Source organism: Plodia interpunctella, chromosome 16, assembly GCF_027563975.2.
Source record: "Plodia interpunctella isolate USDA-ARS_2022_Savannah chromosome 16, ilPloInte3.2, whole genome shotgun sequence".
Taxonomy (NCBI): Eukaryota; Metazoa; Arthropoda; class Insecta; order Lepidoptera; family Pyralidae; genus Plodia; species Plodia interpunctella.
In genome coordinates, this window is record NC_071309.1 from 1569839 (window position 1) to 1584652 (window position 14814).

At 34.3% G+C, this 14814-nt stretch overlaps 1 protein-coding gene and 1 long non-coding RNA gene across 10 annotated transcripts in view; both read right to left on the reverse strand.

Annotated features, from left to right (window-relative positions):
• jvl (javelin-like) overlaps positions 1–14610 on the reverse strand; it is a 70664-nt gene extending 56054 nt beyond the window's left edge. For 6 of the 9 annotated variants that reach the window (XR_008405405.2, XM_053756496.2, XM_053756501.1 and 3 more), the window contains exon 1: positions 14220–14610. Coding sequence is in view for 7 of the 9 variants with exons in the window: in XM_053756496.2 (XP_053612471.1) it covers positions 14220–14285 (66 nt within the window). In the remaining 2 variants the exon portion in view is untranslated. The remainder of the gene's footprint in view (positions 1–14219) is intronic. The other 3 variants (XR_008405406.2, XM_064436457.1, XM_053756502.2) reach the window with 1 other exon arrangement.
• LOC128676404 (uncharacterized) lies at positions 12534–13997 on the reverse strand. The gene is made up of 2 exons (XR_008405407.1): positions 13730–13997; positions 12534–13652 (listed from the first exon to the last, which is right to left on the reverse strand). It is a non-coding gene; the product is annotated as an uncharacterized LOC128676404 (long non-coding RNA).
• Positions 14611–14814: the final 204 nt, after the last annotated feature.

Consider the following 14814-nt stretch of genomic DNA (forward strand, 5'->3'; position numbering starts at 1 on the left):
GTCGAACTAGTTTGGCACACGTGGAATTTAGATCACAAAATTGGCAATTGCGATCAAATTAGTCGAGGCGTAGCCGAAACGACCATTTCATTACTTTAATTAATGATCCGCAGTCACGGAACATAAGTCTTTAAACAAGTATATACATTTTGCATAAAATACCTGTCCATAATACAATGTTTACTTTACCACTACTATGTGGTGTCATCACTGAACTCAATAATGGAGTAACATGCATTCAAAAGACATCTAAATGTGAATGGTTACGGTTACTCAGCGAATTAAGGTCGGATAAATTTTTGTTTTCACGGGGTACAATTACCACAAATGTTTGACAGCTTTGTATATTTGTAAGGTCATGTAAATATGTGACGTAAACTCTATAGCCGATCGAATGCAATCGATCTTTTCCTTTTCATCTTAGGAATATTACCAATATCAACATCAACACAACTAAATTTAAATCAATGAAGTAGGTACCCTTGCTGTTATTATCTTACTGCATAACATACCGCCTGTCAATTTTGGCGGTTATTTGCTGAGCTAGGTATATGACGAAAACCAATTTAACTGTGATCTACTTTCGCAATCGGAACTGACAATGTACAATTGTGTAAATGTGGTAATGATACCACGAGAGCAATTCTAACCCGCAGATGTAAGCAATACGTGCTAAGTGTAATAATCAAATGCTCACGGATAAAACTGTATGTGTCATATACCGTGATAAACTCATTCCCACTGTACGACTTACAGGGTTCTTTAATATCAAATAAAATTAAATCAATCGTGGAAAAAGAAAAGCCTATGCAGAAGCGTGGTATGTAAACAGTTTCAATTTATAAGACATTGATTATTAGCTATTTAAGCTACTGCCAAATAGGTGTGATTTAAACAACATTGAAGTCACTAATCTCTCCTTAATAGTTATTCCCAAAAATTTGTTAACAATAATGACATTATTGTCAACGCAAGACTAATCACAACGCAAGACCAATCATATTATAGCCTTTTAATTTTCGAAAAATTGTATCCTGTATTTAGTAATTTTACTATGTCTTCAAATTGGTGCGATTAAGGAATTATTTGCTAATTCGATGGCAATCGCCGCCATCATGTGTTACGTCTCATCTGGTGTTAAATTGACGCTGATTGGACACGTATTTGATCTGTACGTCAAGTTATTTTGTAACACTCCATGAGGTGATAATAGTGGCGAATTTGCAATAAAGATCAAGTATATGTGCCGTTGACCGTACAAATCAACGGCCATAGTCCAAGTCATGTAATAGTGTGGAAGGCGATCACATCGTGACGACGCATGCGTATCACGCGCAACTACTTTCGCCGATTAAAAAACACGTCCGAGTTTTTTCACGACAAGTTTTGAATTTACAATCGATCAACACGCAGCAAGAAAAAATATTTAGGTAAAGATAACAGAAACACGTTTAGAGTCGATTTATTTGATTAAAGGCCTTTTCATTATAACCTTCTTTCATTATAATCTTTGGATAGTAAGAATCATATCATCCCCATATAGAAAGAATCAAATTTTAAAATCTGATTGATACATTCTTAAACAGTATTGTTACTGCAAATTATAAGATAACCTGACGTTGAAAACTAAATGTCAGATTTATCGACATAGATCACGCCAGTAATCCGCGACTTCCATCGAAATCATAATCACGTAACATCACATCATATTACGGCTCATAATGCCCCATAAAGATAACATTACGTCTGTCTATCCGATGGAAACAGTTATATTACACTATAATAATGAGTCAAGATCGACTTACCCAATACGGGGATGTCTGCGCCAAACCTACATCATTTTGAAAAATAGGCATCGAAGATATAACGTTAATAGCGTTATAATATAACGTTAAGTCAAAGACGAGTGATTTTGTTGATGAAACCCAAACTCCTGAAGCTTAGCCCTTCAAAATGCTGCCGAATATTAATAAACTCTATTTATTTTTTAAGATACAATACAATATTAATACAATATTATAATTTTATTCCAACCCTAGACAAATTTCGATTTTACTACGTTTAGAATAGACAAGTATATCAGTTTAGATAGTAAATCACAAGAAATGGTATTTATGGAGGTCTTATTATTCATGTTCTGTGGGCAAGCCTGATTGATAGAGGCGTCAGCATCGTGAACTATGGTTATAGAAATTTCACTTTCTCCAAAAGACGATCGATAAATCAATAGTAACGAGCGATATATTGCCGTGGGCGATGATGATATAATTCCAGACATGCACGGGCTCACAAAAGACCAACCTTTAATCAGCGTTCGAGTGAAATTGAACCGGAAGGTCGTCGGACGGAAATCGATGGTGATTTAGTTACTGCACATTGTGAACCAACTTTAAGTATAGTTACCCTGCTTTATGCTGTGGTAATAGTGGCGAATTCGTAATGAGTAAATTGAAATACTGCTGACGGTACGGATAAAAATATATATGAAAGTTGATTTGAAAGCGATCACTTCGTATGAATCAATTATAATGGAGTTAGAGACAATGGATTTGGTAATACAGAGAGATCCATTGCGGATTAGTAACCCTGATATAACATCAGATAAATTTATATTGCCTGGTCAAGTCGTGACCATTAATGCGCTCGTGTGGACGTAATTAAATTTATTTGTATATATTGTTATATAATAGGACGAAAGTATTATTTTTTAGACGCAGCCAGCAGTAGTATGAAGATGACGGGACCTAACTGTAAAAAGAGCTTATAAAATATTTGAAGAAGAAAATGGTGTAAAAAACACGACAAATAGATTCTATGCTAAGTTATATTCGAATAAACTCAAGAACATATCGACTAGAGAGCTAGCTATAAGCAAGCAAATAAAACACTTTTTATTGTAGTTTAATTTCAGTTAATCTATTTGACACTTCTCTTGGTCTTTTTCTTACTTTTTACCAACTTTCTGTGTTTGAGTAAGTATTACTTTCTTTCTATCAATGGTGCTGTGGAAAGTTTATTACATTGTAACTGTCACAGGCGGCGGTTGGTTCAAAAATTAGTTGTTTTTAAAATAAAAATATTCTAAAAGAACTCATTATCTACAAAAATGGTTCTTCATCTACAAAAAACTTATACTTTCGAACAGATGGATCGATTTTCATACAAAAATACCTTTTAACCCCTGACTACAGAAGGAGAATTATAAGTTTATCATGTCTGTGTCTGTATGTCTGTCTGTGACATCGTAACAGATAAACAGCAGGGCCAAAGAGAGTGTTCTTAGCTATGACAAAACAGGCGATAAATACAGTTGCACATTATACTCTAGCATTGGAGTTGGGGGTTAAAAATTCCCCCACCCGGTTCGCGTGTCAGAAAAGGGTTGTTCCCTCGTTCGGGGAGCACCAGCGGGTGTGTCTAGGTTGAAAAAACAACCTTGTCCGAAATATTTAGGTTAATTCTGTCATTAACTTCCATCTTATTTTAGTAACTAATTACGTTCAAAACGTATGTCATATTCCAACTTATACATGAAGTTCTATGACATGACAACAACACATTTCATAGTGACTGAAAATAAAAGTAATAAATGCATGTGTTAATATCAAAATCAATACTATTATTATAAAGAGGTAAGCGTTTGTGAGTTTGTACGTTAGAGGGTAGAGTCCGAAATTACTAAACGGATTTCAAAAATTCTTTCACCATTAGAAAGGTTCATTATCCTAGATTGCTATAGGCTATATTTTACCTCAAAATTCCCACTGGAGCGAAGCTCCGGGCAACATCTAGTATTAAATAATTCAATAAACAACAATTTAAAATCATTGATGTCAATTTGTACCGGAATAGAGCTCTGCGGTACTCCTATCTTAAGGCAAGCCTCGCAAGGCCGCTGTTCTAAGAAACTTACTCATTAATAACCATTAAGTAAAAATATAAATTTGCAAATAAAACTGGTTATCAACAGCAATATTTTGTTATACTTTCTAGCTTGGTTTAATATTAATTTATTCAAACAAACAACGCTATCAAATTTATAAATTAAATAGTTGCTGCTGGAAATTGTAATATTAATTAATGTACCTAAACATAACAACGCTTTTAATAGTAGCCGTAAATTGAGATGACCATAGGGGATGGTGATATGATGCATTGTTGTAAAAACTGATATAATGAAACGTGACGATATTAAAGTTTCTAATAGGCACCAGACAGTAGAAATCTGAAACGACACATGTATTAGATTTTATCATTGCATGTTTCACAGTTTCACTCAAATGAAAAAGCTACATACTCGTGTAAATGCGTCCTGCATTTGTAGAAATGTCTGACACACATTTATTGTGTCCGTCATGATATTGTCCACAAGCAAAACCCCAACCCAAACCTCACACAAATTTATGTGTGAGGTTTGAGTAAATGTACATTATGTACATTCTGTTACATTGAAATTTTACAAATACGCGAATCCCTTCTGTTATGTTCGTAAAAATAATGTAGACAGCTTTGGTGATCGTGAATCTTAGCGCAAGTAATGACTGGATTATTGGACTTTGCCAGAACATTTAGGCGAAATGGTGGAAATAATATACTTAATTTAATCTATGGCATGTTTTGAAAATATATATTTGTTGTTGTTTTACGTAAGAATTAACCATTGGACACTATATACTTTAACAGTATGAAATGGTCAACCAACCTATAAATATTGTTTCGACTGTGAGAGATAAATACGTCAAAATATATCTAATAAGATGTTTACTTAGCTGAAAATTGAAAAAAAAACACATAAGCTATCTATAAACGGAAGTGAAATAAGGAGACGGTATATTTTCTAGTCAACTGAAAGCTAACTGGACAAAACTGGAAATGAAAATTAACGTAAAACAATTGGAAAAGAATGAGCACGTTAAAGAAAATGTAGTTGCCGATGTGTACTTTTAGGTTCCATGCTGCAATGCAACAAACTCGTGTGTTGTTAAAACAATTATAAATGTAGTAACTATAACAGTACGATTAAAGTTAATTACAACTGTTGCGACAAACTCCATGGTACGCATAATTGTTAACTTTGCTCTAAAAACACACATACTATTCTGAAATGGCTCGTTAACATAAAAAAACATCATCCTCGGTGGTGGAACCTGTATAATTTAGTGGCAGTATTAATTTGATGCAAGTCGCCGTGTCTCATAAACTGGTTGCCGGTAGGGTTGTCGATCTCTAAAACATATGATCATAACAAATAAGTAACCAAAATTTAATAATAATTGAAATCTTCGTAAGTGGAAGCAACCGGTATGCTATGCCGACTATGAAGTGGATGTGGTCGTCGATTTAAGACAATCGACATTTTTGAACTTCAATTGACAATGTCATTTCATACCGAAATTTCGGCGAACGAGGAGCCATAACACAAGAAAAAAAGAGGGCAAACAATTGTTTTTGCAGATATCAACGGTATCGTTTCCATCTTTACCACAATAAGAGTCAGTTTCACCATTTCTGATAAAACATCATATTGTATAGGAATAGATAAACAGCTAGACAAATCTGCCTGCCCAGTGCTTGGCCAGTTAGCATTATCCAACACATGTAGAACACAATTTTTAAAGCTATCTGTTCGATCCGTTACGTATACACTATGAGATACTTTATCAACAAGCCGTGAAACAGGCTCTAAATGATGTAAAGATGGCATACAAATGAAGGCAACAATAAAATGTATGATCACGTGACACAATATCAAGTCTTGGCAGGTTGACAGCCCTAGTGAGATCTAAACCGGGGAACGATACTATACCGGATTGGGACCGGACGATATCATTAGAAACCACGGATGCAGTTGTGCATATTGGAAATTAGGATAAGTCGCATAATTGATAACCATTATCGACAAATACAAACCACTAATCTATAATTTGAAACATCAAAATTATATATATATATATTTATAGATTAGTGGTTTGTATTTGTCGATAATGGTTATATATATAGAGTCGTTCATATATATATTAAAATATATTATATATTATATATATGAACGACTGTTTATCTGTCTGCTCCGCTTTTGATGATATTTGGTATGCATGTAGTTAAAGAGTCCCATTCAAACATGAGGTTTTTTTTTTCTTCAAAAATGAACATCATCTTTGTATGAAAATCATTAATCGCAGAAAATATAACGAGGGCGAAGCCGCGGACAATAGTTACTTCAAAATATTTTGCAAAAGAAAAACAGTAAAAGAAAAACCTAAAAAAAAGTTGTAAAAGAAAACCTAGCTTTTCAGTTTTTTTTTTATTTTCGAAACATGCAAGATCACGATATAACGTAATACACTGAAGTGTGCAGAGATAATTTGAGATAAATTATAAGATAGGCCGTTGTTTAATCGGCAATCTTAATTTTTCTGACATTTCGCCTAACACATTAAAAAAAAACTTTAATGCAACCGAAAGGTTGTAAGTAATCATCAAGATTATAATCTTATGTCATTCATAATCATTAATCAGGTTACGTAACAGCCCAAATGCATTTTTACTATTCTCAGAATTTTCCATATGGCACATGAAGATGTGGGCAGTGTTAAATGTTCAAATTGCCTGTGTAAAACTCTGTTATGGAACGTAGGTACTGATAATGAATACTGAAAAGTAAACATATTTGTCAAGAATAGACAAGTCAAAGCAGTTTTCAATAGAGTCACGTATTCAGGGTTACGTGCCCTAGGTATAGTCAAACAAATGAAACAGAATAATCGTTTTGCATATCGACGTGAACATTGAAGTACCTACTATTGAGGTCGTAAACGCCGATGACAGGAGCCCAAATATCGGCAGCATGCGGGCGATTTAGAAATCTGTCTCATAATTATAGATAAACGAATACTAAACTATATATATCGACTAGCCGCCCGTCCCTGCTTCGCTCGGGTGAAAACATAATAAATTATATACCTATACCTTCCTTACGAATCACATTATCCAATGAAACCGCATAAAAATCCATGCAGTCGTTTCTGAGTTTATCGTGAACAGACAGACGCGGCAGAGGCCTTTGTTTTATAATATGTAAGGATATTGAATAATCTACATCTTTGTTCGTCAAAACGAATACAATAAAAATAAAAAAAATTAAAAATCACAAAATTAAAAAATATATAAAAATATATATACTCGTAAGTAGTTTCTAGTGAAGAGGATCGCGCAGTTAACAGGGTGTACAAGGATCGAACCAAGAGGAAGAGGAATGACCTGTCGCCCAGATCCCAGGTACCGCTGGAGTGATGAACTACACTGCATGCCTTCCAAAAGATGTAGAATAGAAAAGAGTGAAAAATTCTAGTTTCGGAAGGCCAAGATCCTCTATCCTATCCAAATAACTAAGTTTCTAGTAAGAATAGAGAACAGTAGCTGCATTAAACCGTCAGGTACTGAGATTTACATAATATTTGTAGCATTGCGCAATCGCAACCTTGCGCCAAGCGTAGGGTTTCTGTAGCGTAACAGCTACCCTTCAAATCTAATAATAATGTTCGATTCAATCGAGAACTTTGTCTTTTTGTGGAGTTAAAGCTATATTTCTTTATAGTATAGTAGGGAACCTAGCGGGTTGCCTGATGGTAAGCAAATGGATGACCGGCAACCCGGTGCGTTGATGGTATTTTAAGAAAGCAATAGATTCTCGAAAGCCTACAAATCTTATAAATACGAAAGTTAGTTTCAAATGTGAGTGAGGATATTTTGTTTTAATCTCATGCAAGATCTACTTAAAGATCACTAAATTGTAGGAAACAGCGTCAAGGAGTAATTATAAACTCCTTATTATTTTTGTTGTAGGTAGTTTGTTGTATTAAGAGACTCACAGACAAGATTAAGATTTGATATGTGCCGTTTGTACAGAGCCCAAAGTAGAACACGTCATAACGAACGATGATCAATGTCCACGCAGGCGTATACGCACGTAAAAGCTGGAAACCCCAGTAAAAGCATCGATATTATAAAATCGATGTAATCCGCAATCGTCATTGAGTATCGAGTCATGATTGCACTGCAATCGATACAAAATGTAACAGCTAAGCGGCTTGTGGTTAGAAATCTAGCGTAGAAAGAAACGGTGAAAACGACCAAATTGCAACAGTTGTTTTCTAAGTGCTAAAGTCTGTGATTATAGTATCACAAATTTCATAGTTTTTTTCGAGTTAGATGTGATTTGCAAAGCGGCACGATTGTTAGCGAAAGAGATTTCTGTCTTACGAACAATTTTTAAATTTTTCTTTATTTTTTTTAACAAATTTTGCTTTTAACAAATTTATTACTAGAAAAAAACTATTATTGAGCAAGGGTATACATTTAAGATAACATATTTCTCTATAATCACAAAAAATTTCAGTGTTCACTTTAGGATCTCTAATACAAGAGGATGATTTCTAATTGCCTAAAATCAGGAAATACAGTTATCCGTCTTCAATAAAGATAGTAATTGCGTAAACTGCACATTAAAACTAAATGGAAAACCGAACGATTCTTAGCTGCGATCGATGTAACACGAAATTAGTTGATGCAATCAGAATTTAAAGCAAAAAGCGAATGGCACTGTAGCGAATCATGGTGGACGGTGGTATGTCATTGGCAGCAGTCGAAAATAATTTAATTATCTTTATAATGTGAGTGTGTCACTAGTTTAATATGCTTGTATTGATTGCAAATAAAAGCTAATGTAACCGAGAAATAAGATGTCCCTGTTGTGTGACGTTCTATGGTGTTTACGTGTCCAATATAGTTGAGTGTGTGAATGTTTGTGATTTTAATATTATCATCTCTTCCCTAAAAAAATTGGAAATTTTCCGACCCTCACACTAATCCTTCATGCCAGTGTAAAGGCTCTTCTAACCTGGTTAGAAGAGGTTGATTGTTACGCCGCTTCTTCTTCGCCTGCGTTTTGAAAGTCTGCAGGGAATGTATAAAAATAAATCAAATAATTTCTTGATTTTGTTCCACGTTATTATTCAATTTGATAATCATGATACAGGACGTCAAAAATCGTCCCACTTTCAGCTATAAGGTTTTGAGGTCAATAATTGATGTAAACTACAATGTTGAGAATAAAGCAATTTGATTTTGCTGCTTTCGGTATTTTAAAGCCGTGAAGAAACAGTTCTATTTATACTTGATATAGTTGCTTATATATCTTTATTAAGATTGAATTTCATTTATGTTTTATTGCATCATTTGACAACCATGAACTTCACAACTCACATACTTGCGTAGAATTTCTAACCAATGTATACTTTCTTAACAGCGAAACATGCTAATTAAAAAAAGCGTGAAGGCACCACCAAGTTTGATCGTAACCAAACCAAGTAATTCATATTTTTTTATATTATGGTAATTGAGAGAGAGGCTATCTTCCTTCTTATCGAGTGTGTTACTACTAGCTAACACTGGTGTCAGATTTTATTCAAGTTGCTACCGAAATCGAGGTAGACCACGGGCAGGATAGAGCGACGAACTCAGGTCACTTTCGAACTATTCAAATAAAGAGGATTGGAAGGCGACGGGGGAAGCCTTTGCCTAGCTGTGGGACAATGGAGTTGGATACAAAGAATCGAGAGCTATATATACAATGGCCGGTGTTCTTCTATTTTTTGGGTATAATTTTAAAAATATACTAAGTCACTAAAAGTAACGACCAATTAGAGCGGAACCGACAAGACATAATTTTTGCTAAAATTATAAATTGTCAAATGGCAATTAGTTTTCATTTTCAGTTCATGTCTGATCAAGTCTGTACCTTCACTTCATGATGATAGTATAGTATAGATAGATGATACCTACGAAGAAAGTTAATTACATGTATGATGTACATAACTAAAACCTGATAAAACACTACATTTCAACAATTTGGTGGCTAAATATGGACTTGCATATTGTATAGATAACGTGATTGATCTTGTTTATCTTACCCATGCCTATACGTGCGTCACTAAACATAATCTACACTCAATCATACAAAAACGCACCGGCTTCCTCACTTTCTTTTTAGAAAATGAAACTTTTTTCATATCTGCGATTCATTGTATGCTGCCAGTTACCACACAGTTTGGACACAGTGATTTTATCAAATTAACACGAGACATTGTTTCGCAAGACCGAGCCGAACTGGCAAAATTCAACTTTGAATATTGCCAACTACGTAGATAGGTTTTGCCACAGGCACGCGATCGCTCGGTACCCGATATTTTATATCGAGAGCACACGAAACCTACATCGATAACATGCCTATGGTTTACTATTGAACTACCGCTGAACTCTTTCCATCGACTGTGTTTTGTAAGGTACAAACCATTATGACCCTGTTGTTGGAGCTCTTCTTTATTTGTCGTCAGTTATTACTGTTTGTCGTCAGCATCTTAAATAGAGAATTATCCAGAGCTAGTCTGAATAACTGTTCGATTGTTTAGCGGTTCAGTTACTGTTCATTCGTCACCTAGGTAAATTCGTCACGCTATGTGGAACCATTACATAAATTTGATAAAATAATTACTTAAAGTGTGCCAATTTTGATCTACATTGAGTTAAGTATCCTTTTTATTCTGTAATAGACTTATTTCTTAACAATTAGGTGTTAAGAAATAAGTCTATTACAGAATAAAGGCATCTGATATGACGCTTAATATCTACCGCCAGAGTCAGGCCAATACTTGTAAACTTTGCTGATAATAATTCACTTATCTGGTAATTAGTACATACACTACTGTGCAATTGTGCATGTCGTTAATCGACCAGTTGTTCTTATAATGGCACTATTTAGCTCTTAAATGATTTGTATAATAACTGAGGGAGGCCTATTGAGATAATTAAGCATAATTTGAAGTTGAACATTTATTGAACGTATTTTTGGGCAACCACTAGTAACTAGTTCAAACAAATTTGTATCACTATATTTTAACAACATTGTTTTTAATTTACAAGTTGTCGTTTACTTTCACCTCTCCCGTTTTTCTGTCGTTCTGTCTGTAACCAAATCTGGCAATTAACATTTTATAAAAGTAGAAGTTTACCACGTCTCTTAAGTTCCCATGCCAGTGCATTAGGTATATTATAAGCATAATCTGATGCTGAATATAGGATCATTCCATCTCACGCTTTGAATGGAACAAGAATCTGAAGACAAAATATTTTGTCAAAAATATTTTTTTGTTTTAATACCTTTATAATTGAAAAATTGTATCAGCTGTGAATCCCAACATAATGGATAGATAAGTAATGTTATGATCTATGTAAATCTATGTGTATTCTGAGTTGCCGATCCTAAAACGGGGCATATTCACGCGATCACTTGCCTGCCCCTGGTACCCTGGTACCATCGGCATCTGCGCACTGAACATGCGGCTTTAGAGCAATAAAACTATCAGTCTGTGGCGTGTGGTTCTGCCCTAGAATAGGACCATATCCTTCCATTGAATTCGTGGCTTTACGGCAGTAGTGAAGGCATTTTAGTCCTCAGCCTAGTTTTAGCTGATAGGCAACAACGGCATTCCCAAAGAGGGTTGACATTGAGTTGTTCACTTTGCCCACTATCGCCGTAAATTAAGGCGAGCGTAACAAAAGCTCATAAAACAAATATTTACAAAATAGTGCAGCTTGTAGATCACTAATCATCAGTGCAGGTGGAAGCGTGTGAGCTTATTAAACAGCAGACATCAGCGCTGCTCAGAAACTTAACGCAAATTAAATTGTGCCAGACAGATGCTTGCCCCACATCGCATTGTCTATCGTGGGATAAACACTATTATTGTTCATCGGTAAAGTTGGTAAAATAGAAAATGGCGAACAATGGAATGTTATTTTTTTTAATTCCCGCGCCGAGCCAATCTGAATCCGGCTGTGTTAAGCTGAAGGTCCACTAACTTAGCTTCGCATAGCTGAGTTTAGCAGTAGAGCAGTTTTACTTACATCCGTCCTACAGTTGTACGTCCACGAAAAACTAGCTACGCCACAACTCCGCCTACGAGTTGTAAACCTATATTTGACCTCAGGTTATTAAGTATTCCAAATTTCATCAAAATCGGCGCAATGGTTTTGGAGTGAAAGTGGGACATACAGAATTTCGCGTTTATAATAGTAGTTCGATCCCGTATGCACAATTGACCTGGATACAGGGCACACAAATTATTACTTTTTGCACCATATGACATACTAAAATTATTTCAGCTGAGGATGCTAAGTTTGCTCGAAGTGGAAGATTGGTATTTACTGAAACGCAGATAGCTTAGCAGTAAGTTGGTAATGCGCTCAACAGAAATTTATTGATATAAATTCTAAAAAGAGACTTCATATAATCGTTGATATGTAGGAATTTCGGGAAACTCTTAGTACTCTTGGTAACTCACCACGGATACAATATATATATCTATCTATAGGTACATATTAGTTCGCACGGTATCTACGAACGGTAGCCAAAGACTAAAGCCAGTACCAGTTGTCTATGACTAAATTTAAAGCTAATTATAGAAGCATTGTACACATGCCTGCTAATAAATTTATTACATTTAAAAAAGTTACAAACATTTATCTCATCCACATAGTGTCTCTAAATGATTAGTCATCATTTTATTTTATATTTATGTACATATCAAAATTAAGTTGAGTCAGTAACTTGGTGACCACAGGTTGTTGTAATACATTTATAATATATTTTGTTGTCATATCTCTCGCTTCGCATCACTTTAAGTGGCTTACAGGTTTTACAGTGATCATAAAATCTATGAGCAATTTTAGTCTTGTTATGGCCATACTTTCACAGGGCAGCGTATAATCACAATCATTAAATATAGTTTTAATTATGTTGTTATCATATTTGCAGCCAGTCTACTACCTGTTTCTATAAACTCTATTTCAGTTCCTTGTAAATATTTATTAGACCTGGAGGACTATTTTACGACTGATATAATGCACTTTTCCTATACTTTCTCTGGCTTCTTTGGCCTTCAAACTCAGTAACAAGTATTGTGTGAAGCCAGTGTCATGTTGGAAACATTTACTTTTTATTAAATAAATGACAATATGAAAGAATCATAATGAATGCTTCAAAGTTTTTGATTCATGAGTTTCTTGTAAAATTGTAATTTCACTTATTTTTGTTGATTTGCTCATTGTCCATCATTTGATATTTTGCATATAGAATTGAATAAGGAATATGCACACATTTTTACAAGACAAACAAATAGATTAAAATTTTCGTTTTTAATAATACCAAAGACAGAGAATATACATATTTTGAATTCCAGAGGTTAAGATTTAACGAAAAGAGGATGAGAATGAGGATATTTACTCACATATCAAGCAGACACAGAATCCAACCTTCCTTCTCTATTATTTGAAATATCAATGCTGAAGAATCGTCCTTAGGGCTAAATAACTTAATATGTGAAATTATATAATTAAGCTTTTGGTTATATGTTAACCTGACTGGTAGCCTAAATAACAATTGTTTTGGCATTGTGTCTTCATTAATTTTGATCAAGGGATTAAACTACTTTAAAACATATCCCTATTAATTTGGGATTTTAGGTAGCAATCCTCATGAACCCTTTGATCCTAGAGATAATAAAAACAACAACAAGATCTCAATCAGATCGGGGCACCTGGGAAATAAAAGGTTAATGTGGATAGTTATCATACATAGGTGACAAGAGTAAAAAAAAAAGATCAAGATACATACAAATCATGATCATATATATGCATACAGCCAGCATCACATCAATCTACTCAAATTCACCACTATCACAGAAGCACACAGATCAATGTGGGGTAACTTGACATGCAGCTGACTGTAATTTTATTTAGCATGGCCAACATTTGAAGGCTTCATCCTATGTCATATTTTTTGCCCGCATCAAATTAAAAATGCATTGTGTAACTTTCTTTACATTTTTAAACCAGAATCATCAAATCAAATTATGATTTTATTATAATATTCAAATCCCAGAAATCTATAATTTACTGTTATTCTAAATCCAGCCAGTGTATTGCAAATGACACTTGTAAACTTAAAGTAGGTTGAGATATTGAAACAGACAAGATGTTTTTAATTAAACAAACAAAAAGGACTTTAAAAGATTACAAGGACATGTAAAAGACCACATTCACATAATAGGTATCCTCTCAACAGCACTAAATAGGAAGGTAAAACTAACAAAGATTGTACTTACCACATTATTATAATTGAAGGTTGCTGCTTCTGGCTCAAAATACTCCCCATTCATCTTGTCTCCCATTATGACTAAGCAAACACTAACTTTTAAACGTTTTTAATACACACACGATCATAATTAAGCCGAAAAACATTATTTAAACGGTGCTCTCTAAAGTTTCATACATCAAACCAGAAATCATAGCGGCCGTTGGGAGCGTCCTAACCAGCATTGTTAAAATATTGTTTTAATATTATTTCCGTCACTGATTTTGTGCGAACACGAATAAATGTTTTTATTCTAAATATTTACAGTTATAAGAACAAAAAAACCACAAATTTATCTATAAACACACGTAGAATTAGCAAGTTGTCACAAATTACCTTGACACACATCTGTCACGTCAAATTCGCCATTTTTAGTCCACAGACTATTTAGATGCATAGACATTTTTACGGTTTTTTTTAATAGATCTCCTTTTTGTCTATACTATATCCATAAAGTATAGTATAGAGTTGCCGAATAATGAATGGAACCTGACCAATCCATGACGTTTGTCTTATCAAATGTCAAAGTCAGTCTTGCTTGTTTTGATTTTTGATTGAAATGTTGA